Here is a 16,860-nt window from a genome sequence, read left to right on the forward strand (position 1 = left end):
ATTGAACTGACGGAACATATAGTAGGTACGCTCCCGTGTGAAAAATAGCTCTGTGCTACACATATGAATGAAACTATAAAGAAATGGGCACTGTCAGAGTAGCTAGCTAGTTTGATAATGTTACCAAGTAATGTACAGTCTAATGTCAAAGATTTAGCCAGAAGATTTTTATTTTTGTCATAAAACATAGGAATAATTTTTACTATGTGTTTAACCGGAGACAAGATTAGCCAATGATAGGGGTTGAGGCACTACCTGTAGAGGGAGAGATTGAGTAGCTTGTTAGCATGCTAGCTAGTAAGGCATGCCACAGCCTACAGCCATTTGTATGGTAGTGTTAGACATGATAATTGCACAGTTCTTCAACAGTAAGGTTTCAAAGTGAGATATACAGACGTGCATCAGAACTTCTGATGATTTCCTGTTTGCTAACTTCAATCTCATCTTGTACCAACATGACAAACAGCATAAAGGTGTAAATTAGCTAGTAGTTGGCAACATGATGACATAAGCATAATGAATTACAGAACATTTAGGCTAAATGTACATTACGTTGGTACCTTTAATGACAGGCAATGTACGTGACTTTCAGTATACAACATAACCCATACAATAGAATTAGACATTTTCAGGAATCTGAAAATGTCTAAGTGGGCATATAACTCTACCAGTAATGTAAACAAAGGGTACCTCAGAAACTGAAAATAATGTAGGCACTATGGCCCTGGAGAACCAGGGTTGGTTAGCCTGCAGATACTGTGGACCTACAGACACTGTAGCCCTCCAAAACCTGGGCTATAGATGCAGTATCCTATGACAACTGTCGGGCCAAACCCAAATAGGGATAAGTCGACTTGTTTCACTTGTCTTCACAATTTAAAAAATAATTATTTGATAAGAACTGTGTGGTTTCCTGCATCAGAAGTCTATGATATACGTATTCCTATTCATATTATGCATGGTTTCTCAAATCATGTGTATTCTGGCTTTTATTACAGCCAACCAGTCGACCAGGTTTGGCTCATTGCCCTTTGCTTAGTCTCTGAATACTTCATGTTGATCTCAGTAAGTGCCCACACAATTAGCAGTAAGCACCCCACAGATTTCACATGTCAGTCTATAATTCAACGTCTTTCCGAAGGGCAATCTGAAATATAACAAATGACAGAATATATGGATTTCAGTCATATTTTTTATGACATTTTTTTGTTCTTGAGATTATCTAAATTCCTTCAAATGGAATATAACAGGGGTTATTATGTCTACCTTTAGAATTTATTTTGGTCCACTCTTTGAGGAAGTAATGGAAAACAATTCTTCAGATCTTTATTTTATAATTTTTACTTTATTCTGTAAGGACAGTTTTTGCCCTTGATATTGTCTAAAATATATTGTCTAATATTGTACTTCAAGTGGAATGTAACAAGCTGTTATATTTGCCTCAAGCCATAAAAAAATGAACTGTCGCTCCTGGTCGAATAGTAAAAAAATAATTCTTGAGACGTTAGTGAGAGTTAAGCATGTGATTAAACAAGCCCAGCGTCTGTTCCCTGACCCAGTCCAGAGGGGCAGTTTTGAGGGGCAGTAGAAAGGGGACAATAAACGATGAAAGGAACAAGCTCAAAGATCCAGGCTAGCGTCATTTCATGCTGTTCGCAACCATGAATCCTCCTATAGTCGTCTCTACCTTTTATACACGTAAAGCCCAAAGCCTCAAGTTCTAATCAGCAGCTAACATACAAATGGTAAGGCAAACTGTTTCCATGGCAACCACACTAAAAATACACCCATTTCCCCATGGTGATGTGTGACCAAGGGAAAAAAAAAAAGTGATGACGTACATTTCTCTTTTTTGGTTTTTTTTTTATTATTTTCTTACCACCAAAGACATTTTCCCTGTCTTCCATGTGCTTTATACCTCAAAAATTGTGATCGTCGTGTGCTTTCCGTCTCTATCTGAATGCTGAAATTGAAGCTAATATTTCTAATGACAGTAACAAGCACCTGTCCAACAGGCCAGGGTGCAGGCACACTGTCTTCCACCCTAACCTCCCTGGACATGGGACGTCCCAGTGAAAATTGGGTAAACACGGGAGTGAAATTGGGTTTGAGTCATCCCCCATCATTGATCGCTCCTTGTCAGTGAATGACGAAGGGCACAGTTTTATCGATTGAGTATGAAGTTTTATTTCTTCCACAAGGAGGATTGCAAGGCCTCCTTTACCATAGATGAGAAACCTTGTGATGTAATGGAAAATAACACAGAGCGGACAAAGCAAGCACCCAGAATGCAAGTGGGTAAGTGGCAAGCGGAGTCAAAGAAAAAGCCACAGCAAGACAATGAGAGAAGAGATGCAGTTTCTGGACAAAATGAAGAAGATCACTCCTTGCGAACATGTGAAACGTGCGGTTTGCAGGTAAAGGCACTCTTCTTCACATTTGTTTGAATGTTAGCTTGCTGTTCCAAAGGAAGAAAAAGTAGTTTGCTTACACTGATGCTTTGCTCCGTAATAAATCTTTGATGGTTTCCCAATCTGTATCTCTTGCAATGGTTAGAGCAAGAGCCCATGGATAGCACATGTACAGTATCACAGAGGTACATAATTATCAGGAATGTTGGTGGGGTTTGCAGTTGCACCCAAAAGTGTTACTCAAACTCCTGCAGTAAATACTCAGATGCAAAGAGATAAATGTTGCCAATGTTTAATGTCCGAACAATGCATGCTCCCACTGCAGCAGAATGCGTGCAGAATGTGTACAATGTTATGCACAGTGTGAGGAATTGAAATGTAAGCACAGATCAATTCACTGGCTAGCCTTCATCACTCAGCTGATAAGAGAGCTGCTCCATTCCTCCTCCTCCTCTATTGGCAGGCGTTCCAACCCTCATAAAGTCCAACTCCGAGAAGACCCAGACCTCCACAACAGCGGCTCCATTTTGAATAAAGACAAGATGGCTCCTCCTGATCACACTCACCTCTATGGTAAGGTCCTGCAGCACATTGGTAGCGCTCTGCAGGATTAGGCTAATCTTTGACACGGTAAAATGCAGGACATTAAAAAAGGCACATAAGAGTCTGAGACACGTCACTGTGGACCGGGGACACACGGGGGGGACGGCACTGGTACCTGGGAGGCCCCTGTGGGCGGCTCGGCTCCTGCTGTGACGGTTGCGGCTGCATGCGCTGTTGTAGGCCCCGCACTCTCCTCATGCACTTTTGCAGCTTGGTTTCTGCAGCCATTGTCCTGCTATGAGTGTGAGTTCTGCCCTCATGCATGGCAAGTCTTAGTTTGGCTAAAAACAAACAAACAAACAAACAAACAAAAAGCAAAGGAAAGGAAACAAAAAAGCAGAAAGAAAAAGGAAAGAAAGAAAGAAACGCAGGAAAAAAAGAGCTGAGTTATGGAGAGCATGCAAAAAAACCCTCTGTCTGTTACACAGAAAACACAAAGTTGTGACTTTATAAAGGAGAGTGTGAGTGGAGCAGGGACAACCCCTCCCACTTCCCCTGCACACACTCACACATAAAACACACACACAGATACAGTACAGGAGGCATGTTATGCGCGTGACATTTAAAAGGGAAGATGGTGCGGTTTAGGCCAATAGAGCTTCTTGGTCTCTGTACAACTTTGGTTTAAAACGGAAACCGCTACACATGTCCCCAAACCAGAATGGAAAAATGAACAAACAATAAAATAAAACAATAATAATACAAATAGTGAAATAAATGAAATGAACCAAGCTGAAAATGTTAAAATCTGAATCTAGTAATGGGTTATAAAGCAGGGGTTTTTTTTTGTTGCAAATACACTCAGTGAGTACTTTCTTAGGTAGACCTGTACACCAACTTGTTAATCCAAATATTTAATCAGCCAATCATGTGGCAGCAACTAAATGCATAGAATGATGCAGATATGGTGAAGAGGCTCAGCAATTTTTCAGACCAAATGTCAGAATGGGGAAGAAATGTGATCTAAATGGCTTTGACCGTGGAATGATTATTGGTGCCAGACAGGGTGGATTGAGTATCTCAGAAACTGCTGATCTCCTGAGATTTTCATGCACAACAGTCTCGACTTTGCAGAGAATGGTGCGAAAAACAAAAAAAAATCCAGTGAGCAGCAGTTCTGCAGGCAAAAACGCGTTGTTAATGAGAGAGGTCACAGGAGAAGGGCCAGACTGGTCAAAGCTGACAGGAAGGTGACAGTAACGCAAATAACCACACATTACAACAGTGGTATGCAGGAGAGCATCTCTGAACAAACAATGCGTCAAACCTCTTAGTGGATAGGCTACAGCAGCAGAAGACCAATAAGTAAAAAAGTAAGTCTAATAAATACATAATAAAGTGCTCACTGAGTGTACGTTCAGCCCACTTCCTCTCACTGATATTATAAGTTGGTCACTACTTCAATATTTTTATGGATAAGAGTAGCAGAAGCGGATATTTTGAGCATAAAATTTTATTACATTTCAGTAAATCGCAATTGGGAAATGACTTGCCCCAAACAGTCACAGTTGCTATTTTGCGTCAACTGGGAAGCATGCAGAGAAAGCACGCACCACTGAACCAGAGATACTGTTCAGCTCATGGTTTGTTGCCATTGTACCTGGGTTTACCTACAGGTAAATGGCATGTGACATTTAGCATTTCATTTTGAATTGATTGTATTACTTTTCGGAAATGTGCACCCTCCAGGACCAAGAAAAACCACACTAAAAGTTGCCAGAGATCCCTTTCATCAATCGGCAGGATCAGGGATATCGGGGCGCACAGGTATCACGTGTTCAGTGTGGGGAGGTAGAGGGTTGGGGGCCTGGGTTGTTGTTAGAGATACAGAAAGCAGGACACAGCAACACATAGATGGCCACAGAGGGACTCGAGACAGAAACACAAATCAGCGATGAGGTTGGATTCTCGGCGTGCCACCCTCGCCCATGCAAGTGTATGCTTGTACACCTGTGCGTTTGATCAACAAGAGAAAAACACCTTTTTTACCTGGCTCTTGTGATACGCACTGGCGCACAAAATGCTGTAAATAACGAAAGAAGGAAACTAGGTGTAAAGACAGTTCTGTGCCCCTAATCCGCAAAAGAGGGGGGTTCAGGACGGTTTGGCACTGACGCGCGCTAGTAAAGGCGAACAGCTCTGTGTTAAGTGCCTCCTCCGCTTCAGTATTAACGCAGACGGGGGAGCATGGCTGGCCTAAATAAGCCGCTTCTGATCCGCCGTTCAAAAATAGAACGGCCTGGACCTCATATAGCCCGAATATGTTCCCCTACTGGTAATCTGATACACCCCCTGCCATGACCGAATAAAAGAGGTACACTGTTTGAAATGTACAATTTTAGTGACGCCATCATACCCACCATCCGCCACCCCCTCCTCCCCGGAGATACCATATTTTATTTATTAATTTTACGGGACGGGGGTGGCAACAGGGATATACGAGCGCTCTCCACAGGAGCTCTAGCCGAGAGCGTCATCAGCCGGCGTGACCTCATCAAGCAAATTCACCAGGGAGGTCCAACCGGATCACTCGCGTGATACGCTTGGCTCCTGTGCAGGGCGGGCGACCTGTCTCCGTGACAACAACCTGAGGGACAGACCAAATGACGCACCGGACGAGACGAAACGAGGCGGGGCGGATGGACGGACGGGCGGAAGGACTGACGGACAGACGGAAGCACACTCAGCCAGGACCATGGAGCAACAGCAGCAGCAGCGGCAGCAGCAGCAGCAGCGGTAGCAGCAGAAGTTAGAAGGTGGGTAGAAGGAGCCGCAGAGAGAGTCAGGGGTTACTTACACACAGCCTGGTTACAGACGCACAGCGCCCCGGCCAGGTCCGAGCCCTGCTCTAGACGCAGGGACTGCTCTAACAGAGAGTCTGCCTCCGCGAGGCACCGCTCAAAGCTGTCCCCCATCCCTGTGGATCAGACACCAAGGCAACGGGGAGCGTGGCTGTGAGCGAGAGCCGGGCGTGAGCCCTCCCGAAGCCCCAGCCACGCACCCGTACATACCCCGCCAACAGACCCGGAAATAAACCCCACCCGCTGCCCTCCCACAAACCCTCGAGTCCCACAGCAAGGGGTCCCCGTGGCAATAAGCACATGCTGTTGTGCTTACATCACATGTGTGAATGTACATTTGTGTCTGTGTAGATATGCCTATACATGTTTGTGTATACTGTAGTATTTGTGTATGTGTACTAATGTCTCTCTGGCCTCTCTCTGAATATGGGTCAGTGTCATTTGTTTTCTTGGCTTTTGCTTACAGACCTCAGTGTATAACATACAGACCAGCAGTGCCTTCTTCGACCGCAGCGGACCATCCTGTAAACATCCAGGCTACCAGGTCATACCCTGCCTCACCCTGTTCCATGACCACACTCCAGTGTCTGTCCACAGACACTCACAAGTCCTCAGCATAGTTTAACGCAGGGGCGAATCAGACCGGTGCCAATCTCCAACTGTCTCTGCCCCATCATCCAATCACCCTTCACCACCTCTGAGCCTCCACCACGACCTTCCTCTTGCACCAACTCCGCATTAGCTAACCAGATCTTCTTCCTTCCTTTTGTCTCCCTACCTCCATCTACCTCTCTCGCCCTCCTCTCTTTCTTCCTATACCAGCTGGACTTCTTTCTCTCTCTTTAATTCTATTCAATTCAACATGTTTTATTGACATTGGAATACATGGACTATATATTGACAATGACAATACAAGCAGTATTGTCATGAAACAAGTTTATATTTTTACCGTAGACCATGATATGCACTCCAAGTTATCCAAATGGTCATTTAACGGTAAAATAATAAACAGGCTCTATATTTGACAATAGGGAAAGCCTTTTAAAATGTAAATGCTTCTAACATCATCCCACATTCAGGTGGGCTGAGTGCATAGTGCAGAAAGTAGGGCTGTTGGCCACTGGCAGCTTTTCCCCATTGATGATTAAAATCAGGTAATTTTGGAAATTAACTGAAATATACGTTTACACAAGGAAGGAGATACATAAAGCTTTGAAACACTCTCTCTCGCTATGTCTTCTCTCCCTTTCCTCTCTCTTTCAGTCTCTGTCCCTCTCTTTCTCTTTCTCCTTCTCTACCTGTAACTTTCCCTTATTTTCCGTCCATCCCTCCTTCTCATAGTGTTGGTGTTGTGCAGTGTTTACCCTGGTGCTGTAGCTCATCCAGGTCCATGTACTTGCTGGGTCTGGGGTTGAATCCCATGGCCACCTCCCTCTCCTTCTCCCTCTCCCTCTGCAACTCCTGCTGCCGCGCGCGTCGAGCCACCTCCTCCTGCAGCTCGTCCAGTTCACTGCGGCCTTCTCCAGCTGTACGCACAGGGAGACGCGCACACACACACACATATACACACACATACACACAGACACGCACACACACACATACACACACACACATGCACACACACATACACACACACACATTCCCACACACACGTGGAGATGTGCAAACACATACACACACACACACACACACGCATACACACACACACACACAGACACACGCATACACACACACACATGCGCACGCACACACATACACAAACACATACACACAGACACACACACAGACACACGCATACACACACACACACATATACACACACACACACCCACACACACACACGCATACACACACACACACACACACACACATACACAAATGCACATGGAGATGCGGTAAAGAGAGAAACACACAGAATGGATATACAGTAGGTATTTTATACTTTTTCTGACTAAAATCCATATATTTAAGATCAGAGGTAGACTACTGCCAAAATATTGTGCACAATGTATTGCAAATATTTTATATGTGTAAAACATGAATATGCTTTCACTGTGGCTTGCTAGCTAGATAATTGTTCTGAAAGGTACTAGCTTGAGCATGGGTTGCAATTTTAAGCTTTCATATCACCTAGTTATATTAATGAAATTACCTTGTCCATAGCAAACAAGTTTAGTTGCCAACTTCAAATCAACAGAGTAGCTCTGGGAGTTTATTTTACTCAAACAGCAAGATATGTCATAGCCACTCCCACAACAATGACACATTTGATAACATGACGCTAAGCCTACTGACGGATGGAAATGCCAGCTGGTTGGCCTGTTCTGAAAATGTTTTCTCAGAGAGGAGACTGCTATGATAGGCGATAGCCACTTTCACTTCTGAAGCACGTTCTGAATTTCATTCCGCATTCGCGAATTGTAGTCTGTGAGTGTATGAATCACGCTCTGTATTTGTAAATTGCATTGCCCATTTGTGAATAGTGTTCTGGTGAATCACGCTCAATATCTTTTTTTGAATTAACTGCCATTTAGCATATGCTCTTTTCCACACACGCTCGGTTACACAATATGTTACATAAGATTCTCTTACTAATACTGGAACAACAGTATGCACCAAACAGAGCTTGTTATAACAAACTGATAACACACAAACCTGCACACACACACACACACACACACATACACATACACACAGTCATGGGTGGACAATCTGAGCCTAATGAGTAATTTGATGTCCTTTCTATGCCCTTATCAATCAATATTATTTGTGACACTGGATTTATTTTCATAAAAGAACTGGGTTAAAAAACTGGCCTAAAATAGAAAGGTATTGCAATGTGTGACAAAAATCGAAGAAAATATTAAACACATTACAATAATATCATCATTTACCAAATAATTTACCGTACAGTCAATGTATTATCTGCTATTTAAAATGTATTACCATTAAAATCCTGGTGACCAGTAAAGTAGGGCACGCCAGGCAGGCTGCTGTAATATTAAAAGACCCATGCTTTTAAAGGGCACTGTTATCACAGCCTGTCTCATTACAGCTACAGTGGATGCATGTTTTTTATATTTGGTGATCTGCCCCTTTAACTCGAACGGCATTTGAGATACCAAATGTATGAGGCGCTCTAAATCATACCAGTGAAACCAGATATAAACAACTCCATCTATTCTTGAGTGTGCTCGTCTCACGCACACATGTGCTTGGAGATGGGTGTACATGCATGCACACGCACACAGACAGACAGACAGACACACACACACACAAATATACAGAGGCTCATATGCACTTCCACACACACACACACACACACAAACACAGACACAAAGACAGACAGACAGATAGACACACACACAAATATACAGAGGCTCACATGCGCTTCCACACACACACACACACACACACACACACACACAAAGACAGACAGATAGGCACAGACACAAATATACAGAGGCTCATATGCACTTCCACACACATACCCACATACATACAGACACACACACAAATATACTGAGGCACATATGTGCCTCCACACACATACACACACCCAAACACACACACACACACACACACACACACAAACATGAACGCACCAAGGTTGAGGTGGCTGCTGTTCCACGAGGGCGTGGGCTTTCTGTTGTCCTGCAGGATGGCACTGCTGCTCTTGGATTTTGGGACACTGCGCCAGGATGGGACGGGGGTCAAAGGCTTCTTCACCCCAGCGTCCCTGTGGGGGTGGGGAGACGGGGGCACACAGGGGGCTTTTGAAAGGACTATCCCACAATCTCTCTCTCCTCATATAGGGGCACTTGTAGATACTGTAAGCATCTACAGGTGCTCCAAGGTAGCTATGTGGGAAGTGTTACAGTAGTCTTGGAATAAGAAGCCAATGTGTGGTGTTACAGGTACATAAGTAACATGTAAAAGTGTGTTATGAACATTTCAGTCTGTGTGTGTGTGTGTGTGTGTGTGTGTGTATGCATGTAAATGTCTGTGTTTGTGTGTGTGTGTGTGTACACATACAGAATGTGCACTTGCAAATGTGTGTGTCTGCGTGTAGGTATGTGTGTGTGTTGTTTATGTGTATGTGTGTGTGTCTGTGTGCGTGTCTGTGTGTTTGTGTGCATGTCATGTATATACAGTAAGTGCATATGTGTGTGTGTGCGTAAGTCTGTGTGTGCATGTGTGTGTGTGTGTGTGTGTGTGTGCGAGTGTGTGTGTGTGTGTGTGTGTGGTTGAATGGGCTCAGCTCAATTCAATTCAGCTGTCTGGCTGTCACAAAGAGAAAAAGGCAAACAGTAAATAGATCATTGGGGAACACTGTGCCTTAACTAAAAAAATACCAGAAAGTGTGATACAAAACAGTGAGAGGGAAACCAGTGAAGAAAAACTCTCCAATGGGAAGAATTGTTGGGCGGATCTAGGCTATAGTGGGAAAGCCCATCTTTGCTGGCCAGCTAAATGCTAATCAGGAGGTAATGAGGAATCTATCAGAGCAAATATCACAGCGGTTGGGAAGATTAAACATGCATTTATTTAACCAGCTGGTAAAATAGTCCAAGCAAAGTGTAAATTGATATACAGGAGCAAGGGGATACATCCAGGCCTCTAGGTGGCAGCATGTACCTGTGAGAAGTGGCTCTGTTTGCCTCAGCGAGGGGCATATCCATGCTGATGGGGCTGTTGCTGTTCCTCTCGCTGCTCTCATAGCCACTCTCCATCCTCTGGATCAGACGGGGTGGAGGGTCTAGCCCCCTCAGGGGCGGAGGGGGTGGTGGGCGCTCAGTCACACCGGCCCCAGGCGCCGGGAGGCCTCCCGCCCCTGCCCCGGGTCCGACCCCAAGTCCCGTCCCCTCCCCCTGCGCGCCGGCATCCTCCGGCAGTGCCGCGGCCCCCAGGGGTCCGTTCCCAGCCGGCCGGGGCCGCTCCCGGCTGAAGATGCTGTCGATGTTCAGGGCCTCTCGCCGGGGCCTCCAAGCCGGACGATAGCGCCCCCCGGAGGAGCTGGACTTGGACTCACTGCTGGTGCTCTCGTCCTCCCAGTCGTGGGCCCGCGCCCCGGGCTCCGAACTGCCCACCCCCGAACTGGAGGAGGATGACAGGGGGCGGCTGTGAACCATTGGCCCCGGGTCCTTGAAGTCCCTCAGCCGGCCCGAGGAGCAGGGCTTCGGCGTGGAGCGAGGGGTCTGCGGGTTTTTCAGAGTCTCCCCTGGAGGCAAGAAGGGAGGAGAGAACAACACCGTTAAATAAAAGTGTCAATTCTACAGTAAAATACTAGCTACTGGGCTGCCAGGACCATATAAATAACGGTCGCAATATTTTAAGCGATGGTAGCAGGCAGTATAAATTTAAGGTATGTAACAGTGTTTCACAGTAAATAATACAATTATCTACTACATTTCATCCATTTACAATTTCGTACCTTCATTTAATTTTATAATTTTTTACAGCGCACTTTAAAAGCACGACAGTGATATTTGCATTATTGTACTTTGCAACGAAGCATTTGAATTTAAAGTGGAGAGTGAAATGAGAGGGAAGGAGAGAGAGGTCGAGGGCGTCCACACCCGCGGTGTCCATGCTGCTCTGCGAGCCCTTATCGTCGTCGGGGTAACAGACGACGGTGCCCTGCGAGTCCGAGGAGAAGCGGCTGGCCATGGACTCGTGGTGCGGGTGCGGGCGCCGGTGCGTGTAGCTGTCCGCCGAAGAGTCTGTTCGCGTGTCGCTGGAGATGGACGGCTCCCGCCCTGGAAGGAGAAAGAAGGGAGCAATATGACTGCACTGAAGGACTCAGGTTAAAGTGGGGAGGGGAGAAGTTTACACAGTTTACCCAGGTGACCCAAGGCACCGTAATCACTATCTACAGTGCTGTCCGTAAGTATTTGGACAGTGTTACAATTTCTGTTCTTTTGGCTCTCTACTCCACCATTAGTTGCTTTAAGCCTGTCGCTTGGCACGTCTGTTTTTTTCTTATGTCTCAGCCTCATAATTGCTTCCTTGACTGTGATTTGCACAACTCTGGTCCTCAAGTTGACAAATGCCAATAACACATTCCAAAGGCAATCAAAAGCCTAGAAGCAAGATGAGATACTGAAAGCTTTCTTATACCTCCACTAAGGAGCAGAAGAATACAGCTGACTAATCAGAAAGAGAGAATGAGAAGCCAACTGTCCAATTACTTTTGGTCCTCTAAAATGACACAGATCATCCAATATGGGTGTAAATAACCTCTAATTAAAGGTCTGCATTTCAACCTCATTATCCATTGCTTCATTTCAACTCCAATAGTACAGAGCCCAAAGAACAGAAATCATACCACTGTCCAAATACTTATGGACTGCTGTGTATGCTGAGACTACTTTTAACATCCAAAACTAGAGACCGAAACCAAAATGCCCTGTTCATATTGTTAGCGCTGCTAATATGAGCAACTTCATCCCTACAGAGGTGGGTGGAATCTTAAAAACAGAGACAGCTTTCGTTTCACACAGCTAACCTTTAGTAGCCTTGACACGACCCCCAGTCAAAATAAATGACTGTGACCGCAGAGGTTCAGTAAGGTTAAACAAGTCAATAACCCAATAAACAAAGTTTGAATATTAACCGTGTTCATCATATGAGCAAAGGGCGGGTTTAGCAATTTACACTGAAAAATCAAATTCCTTACAGCACCCACATCTACACACCCACATCTACTCCTAAACAGAAACTGTAGTGTCTGTGATGAACTTCAAACTTGAAGAGAGAGAGAGTTGTAAAAGGCTGTAATTTGGTGTTGCTGGTGGCTACAGGCCTCTCTCTGCCACAAAAGGAGGAATGAAGGAAATCAGTTATTTATTTTCTCATTTTCATTTTCTCATTTTCCTGGATTCACATTCACAGGTACAAAACATTGTGTAAACATACACACATTTTGGTGCAACTGGAAGGGACATCTATACACATCCTCCCCATTTTTAAAGTTAAACAATATTTTTATTTTCATAGGTTTTTTTTTCAATTGGGAAAACATTTTTACAAGATTTCAATATACATGCGAAAACCACACTCTGTACTTGTGATGTGGAGACATCATGGGGCAACCTTTCCACGGGCCACCATAACTAATAAGAACATCCCATGTCAACGATTACACTATCCTCAGTTTTTCCAGACATCAACTTTCAAGGTCAAATGATTCACACGCACTAACACGCCCACGTCGGAATTAATAAAACAAAAATGTGATTACATCTATAAATGTGCCGATAAAATTAACCTGTGAATATTTCCTCAAGAGCAAACTAAGGTTCCCTTAAGCACTACAGGCTATCATATACAAAGGTAACCATGTAGGTACAAACACAAGCCTAAGCCCTCTCCAGAGGCCCCCCTCTCCTGACCGGCCCTACACAGAGTCCCTTTTTCCTGATCGCCCCCCCGGAGCTGGGCTCCCATACCTGAGTCTTCACTGTCGTAGCCAGCCTTGCTGCAGTGGTGCAGGTCGAGGTGAGTGGGCATGTCCTGCAGTGCCACCGGCGTCCCCCGGGGGTCAGCGTAGAGCAACAGCAGGGGCTGGTAGTGTCCCTTTATGCACCGGGACACCACGTCCTTCCACTTGGGCCCAATCTGACCAGAGACACACACGACAGAGCAAGCATGGCTTTAGAAGTGGGCGTTTCTGTGAGAGTGAGGACTGCAAAAAATCCAGAAAAAATCTATCCTTTTTATCCAAACAGATTTAAAAAAGCATGTGCTAAATGAGTAATAATCTACAACATAATAAAGAGAGCAATTATTTTAAAAAGCCTTTGTTAACAAAAAGCAGTTCTGATTTGTTCAGATTTGTAGTAATTATAGCACAGTATTTTTGAATGATTTAAATTGTTTCTCTTGAATCACCTCCTGAAATGCATTTGCCTGTGACACAGACACTCTACAAGCCACAAAGCAATAGAGCAGAGAGAAAAGACCAAAAGGTACAGTACAGCTTCCCAACAGCATTTCTCTATATTTCAGAAAGTTGTTTACGGTTTTCTTTTATCTGTGGATTACCTGAATTTATGGGAAAATGCACTCTCTGTTCTCTCTATCCCCAGATTCAAGGAATAAGAATATGAATACTGCATCAGAATAATCACATCTGCCCAGATGAGAAGATTTCATACTCAAGAAAATCCTGCAAAGGTTTCACAGCTGTTGGTTTGCCAGCCTTTATTGTGTACTGTGCTTAAATGTGGTGCAATTCAGACAAACAGTTAGAGAGGTGTTCTTTTTTATTCTTAATCGATTTTACTTAATTAAATTTGGTTTTAATTTGCATCCTGTAACATAATGAGAAAACGGAAACACTACAAAAGGAGACAAAATTAAGAGAAACCTTTGGGATTACTTTCCCATTCGTTATTCAGATAATTGCCATCCTCAATCAAACAATCTCGCATTGTACTTCTCTTTCTTCACATTACATCACAGAATGCAAATTAAAAACCACAATCTGTACAGCATAATCAATTTTCACCTCTGTAGGAAATGGAAAAAAATGTAGCCACGAGTACAGCAGCAATGTTCTGCCAATGCCAAATTTGAACCTGCAACCCTCTGTGTTATTTCAATTTTTTTCAGCAACACAGCGCAGCACTGCACTGCAGATATCTACAGTACAATCACACAAGAAGCGCCTCTCATTTATTACTTCCACCTTAGCAGTGTGTCTCTGCATTAGCGCTGCGCTGTTCAGGGGTCTCTGAGGTTTATTCAGATGAATGGAAAAGCGAGAAAAGGGAAACAGTGAAAATAAATAAGCACCCTATTTTGAAACAGAATGGCCGACATGAAGGAGTTCACGACAGCTAATTGCTGCCGTCACACAGGACTTGAACCTCAAAGTCGAAAGCCTGATAAATTACATTGGCAAATTCAGGAAATGACTGTAACAGTAAGTCAGCAGCATCAAGCGGAAACAGTCCTTTGAAACATTAAAAGTACAATATGTAAGATTTGTGTGTTAAGACATTGCTACAAGACCATCGTAAATGCCGTCCTATCATTGAAAAAAGCTCACTGACATGTTGACTCACCCTCTGCCTATGCTTATAGTCCTTAAATTCGGGTTTCAAATATACAGCCAATGGCGTTTCAACGTCAACGCGTTTACAGAAAAGGTGGAGGGATAAACAGTGTCATGGTTTGAAGGTATTTCTTGCTGCTATTCATCTGACCGTTAGAAGTCTGATTGTACCTTTAATAAACTGATTAATATGAGGGAGAGGGGATTACTGTATGTATAAACTCCTCTCTTTTGTCTGAGAGAGGATTTTGTTTGTTGCCAGGTTGTTTACTTCTGGTCTCCAAGAAGAACTGAAGTGGATGGAAAGCATGTTCCAGAGAGAAGCCACTCCCAACGCCCCTGTCCCACCTCCCTCCCTGGGAACATTACCTCTTTGACGTGCGCGTCGTCAAAGTACATCCACTTGCGTATCTTAGTTTGGAAGAAGAAGGTCGAGTAGTGCTTGCCGTAGTAACACACCATGCCCACAAGGTAGAGCTCTGACTGCTTGGCCCTGTCATCCGTCACCCGAAAGAAGAGCTGTGGGCGACAAGGAGAGGGCAAATCAGGGTTCATCAGGCTTTCATGTGCTCTGTTCACAGCCAACCGTCAGACTGCTACTCATGACAAGTGATATCACCATGCTAATTTCCACAGCCTATCCTGCTACCTTAGAGGATACCCTGGCCTAGACCATGTGTTTTGCAGTAAATCCAATGCTGCTTCAGCATGTCAATGCGGTCACTCGCTGAGACGAGAAAAAGCAGACTGAGCAGATGAGCATATTCCAACCAGTGACCAAGCACACGTAAAGTGTCTTGGTTGGGATCATCGTTCCATTTTTGCCGGGCCCATTGGGACCAGGCAACAATGGGGGTTTTCTATTATGTGTGACTGACTCACCTTGTTAAAACACGCATGCGTGGGATAGCTTATGCAGTATGTATGAAGATAGAGAAAGGTGTAACAAGATGGCAAATCAAACTACTATACCAAGTCCATTCTAGCTAGGAGCAAGCAATTCATACAGTGAAGTGAATATTGCAGTAAAAAATATCAGTGTCTCAGTTTAAATTACGTAGTGGCCTTGTACTTTGAACACCACAAGTACTATACAATGCTTCTCTATATGAAAAGCTGGCAGTTTTTTTCTGGCCCACAAGTAGCTCGGTTAACAAATACAAATATATGCTAGCTACTGGGTTTGCTGTTGCGAACCTTAGCTAGCTAAATAACTTGCTTGCTTATTAGGTTCAATCTAAGAAATCATTTAACATAATGTCAGCTAATTGTTACTTTCAAGAGTTCACTATTTTGAATTCCATGTTAACTAGGCAGCTATAGCTTTCTCAGTTAAACTGGGTAACATTAGCTTAGTAGGTTAGGCAGTAGGCAAATACCTAGGCTAGCTAATGTTAGCTACCTCTGCAAAAATGCATTTCAGCTTATGTGCATTTTATATTGAACATTACAGCTAATTGGTCATAATCTTACAACACGGTGCATGTTCTGATTTGATCAAATCACTAAGTATGAGACTGCTTTTACAGACAAACAGCGTTGATTCCATGAAGCAGATGGTATTTACTTGCCAGCTCATTTGTTTCCACAGTATTCCCAATTTAGCTAATGGAATCAATACTTTCAAAACGATGTAGTGGCGATCTCAAAGCTACTAGACAGTGCCCTACCACAATGCAATGCTCTTAAGTCCACAAAACACATTTTCTATCATTCTGTATACAAGGAGCTTCCTGAGATGGAAATACCTTGATGAAGGAAGTAAATGTAGCCTATGGGAGAAATTGGATTATATTTATCATTGCTTCTTGTTTCATGGGGGAACTGTTTTATCAACAATATAATTTTATATTTTTTTATTATTAATAAAAAAAAGTGAGAGAGTGACCAGTTCTACTTCTGCGTTGACAGGTATGGGTCAACCCATATAGCTTCTGCCACATATACTGCCCCTTAGCTAGATCAGGGTCTGGCTAAACCAGGC

General features: G+C 43.9%; 1 protein-coding gene across 1 annotated transcript in view; it reads right to left on the reverse strand.

The window, feature by feature from the left end:
• Positions 1-16,860, reverse strand: part of LOC133122686 (inactive ubiquitin carboxyl-terminal hydrolase 54-like) — a 65,006-nt gene that overhangs the window by 1,437 nt on the left and 46,709 nt on the right. Inside the window, 6 exon segments of the mRNA XM_061232781.1 lie at positions 7,180-7,341; positions 9,421-9,554; positions 10,454-11,088; positions 11,297-11,574; positions 13,267-13,435; positions 15,246-15,395. Of these exon segments, the coding sequence (XP_061088765.1) occupies positions 7,180-7,341; positions 9,421-9,554; positions 10,454-11,088; positions 11,297-11,574; positions 13,267-13,435; positions 15,246-15,395 (1,528 nt within the window).

The sequence above is a fragment of the Conger conger genome, chromosome 2, assembly GCF_963514075.1.
Source record: "Conger conger chromosome 2, fConCon1.1, whole genome shotgun sequence".
NCBI lineage: Eukaryota > Metazoa > Chordata > Actinopteri > Anguilliformes > Congridae > Conger > Conger conger.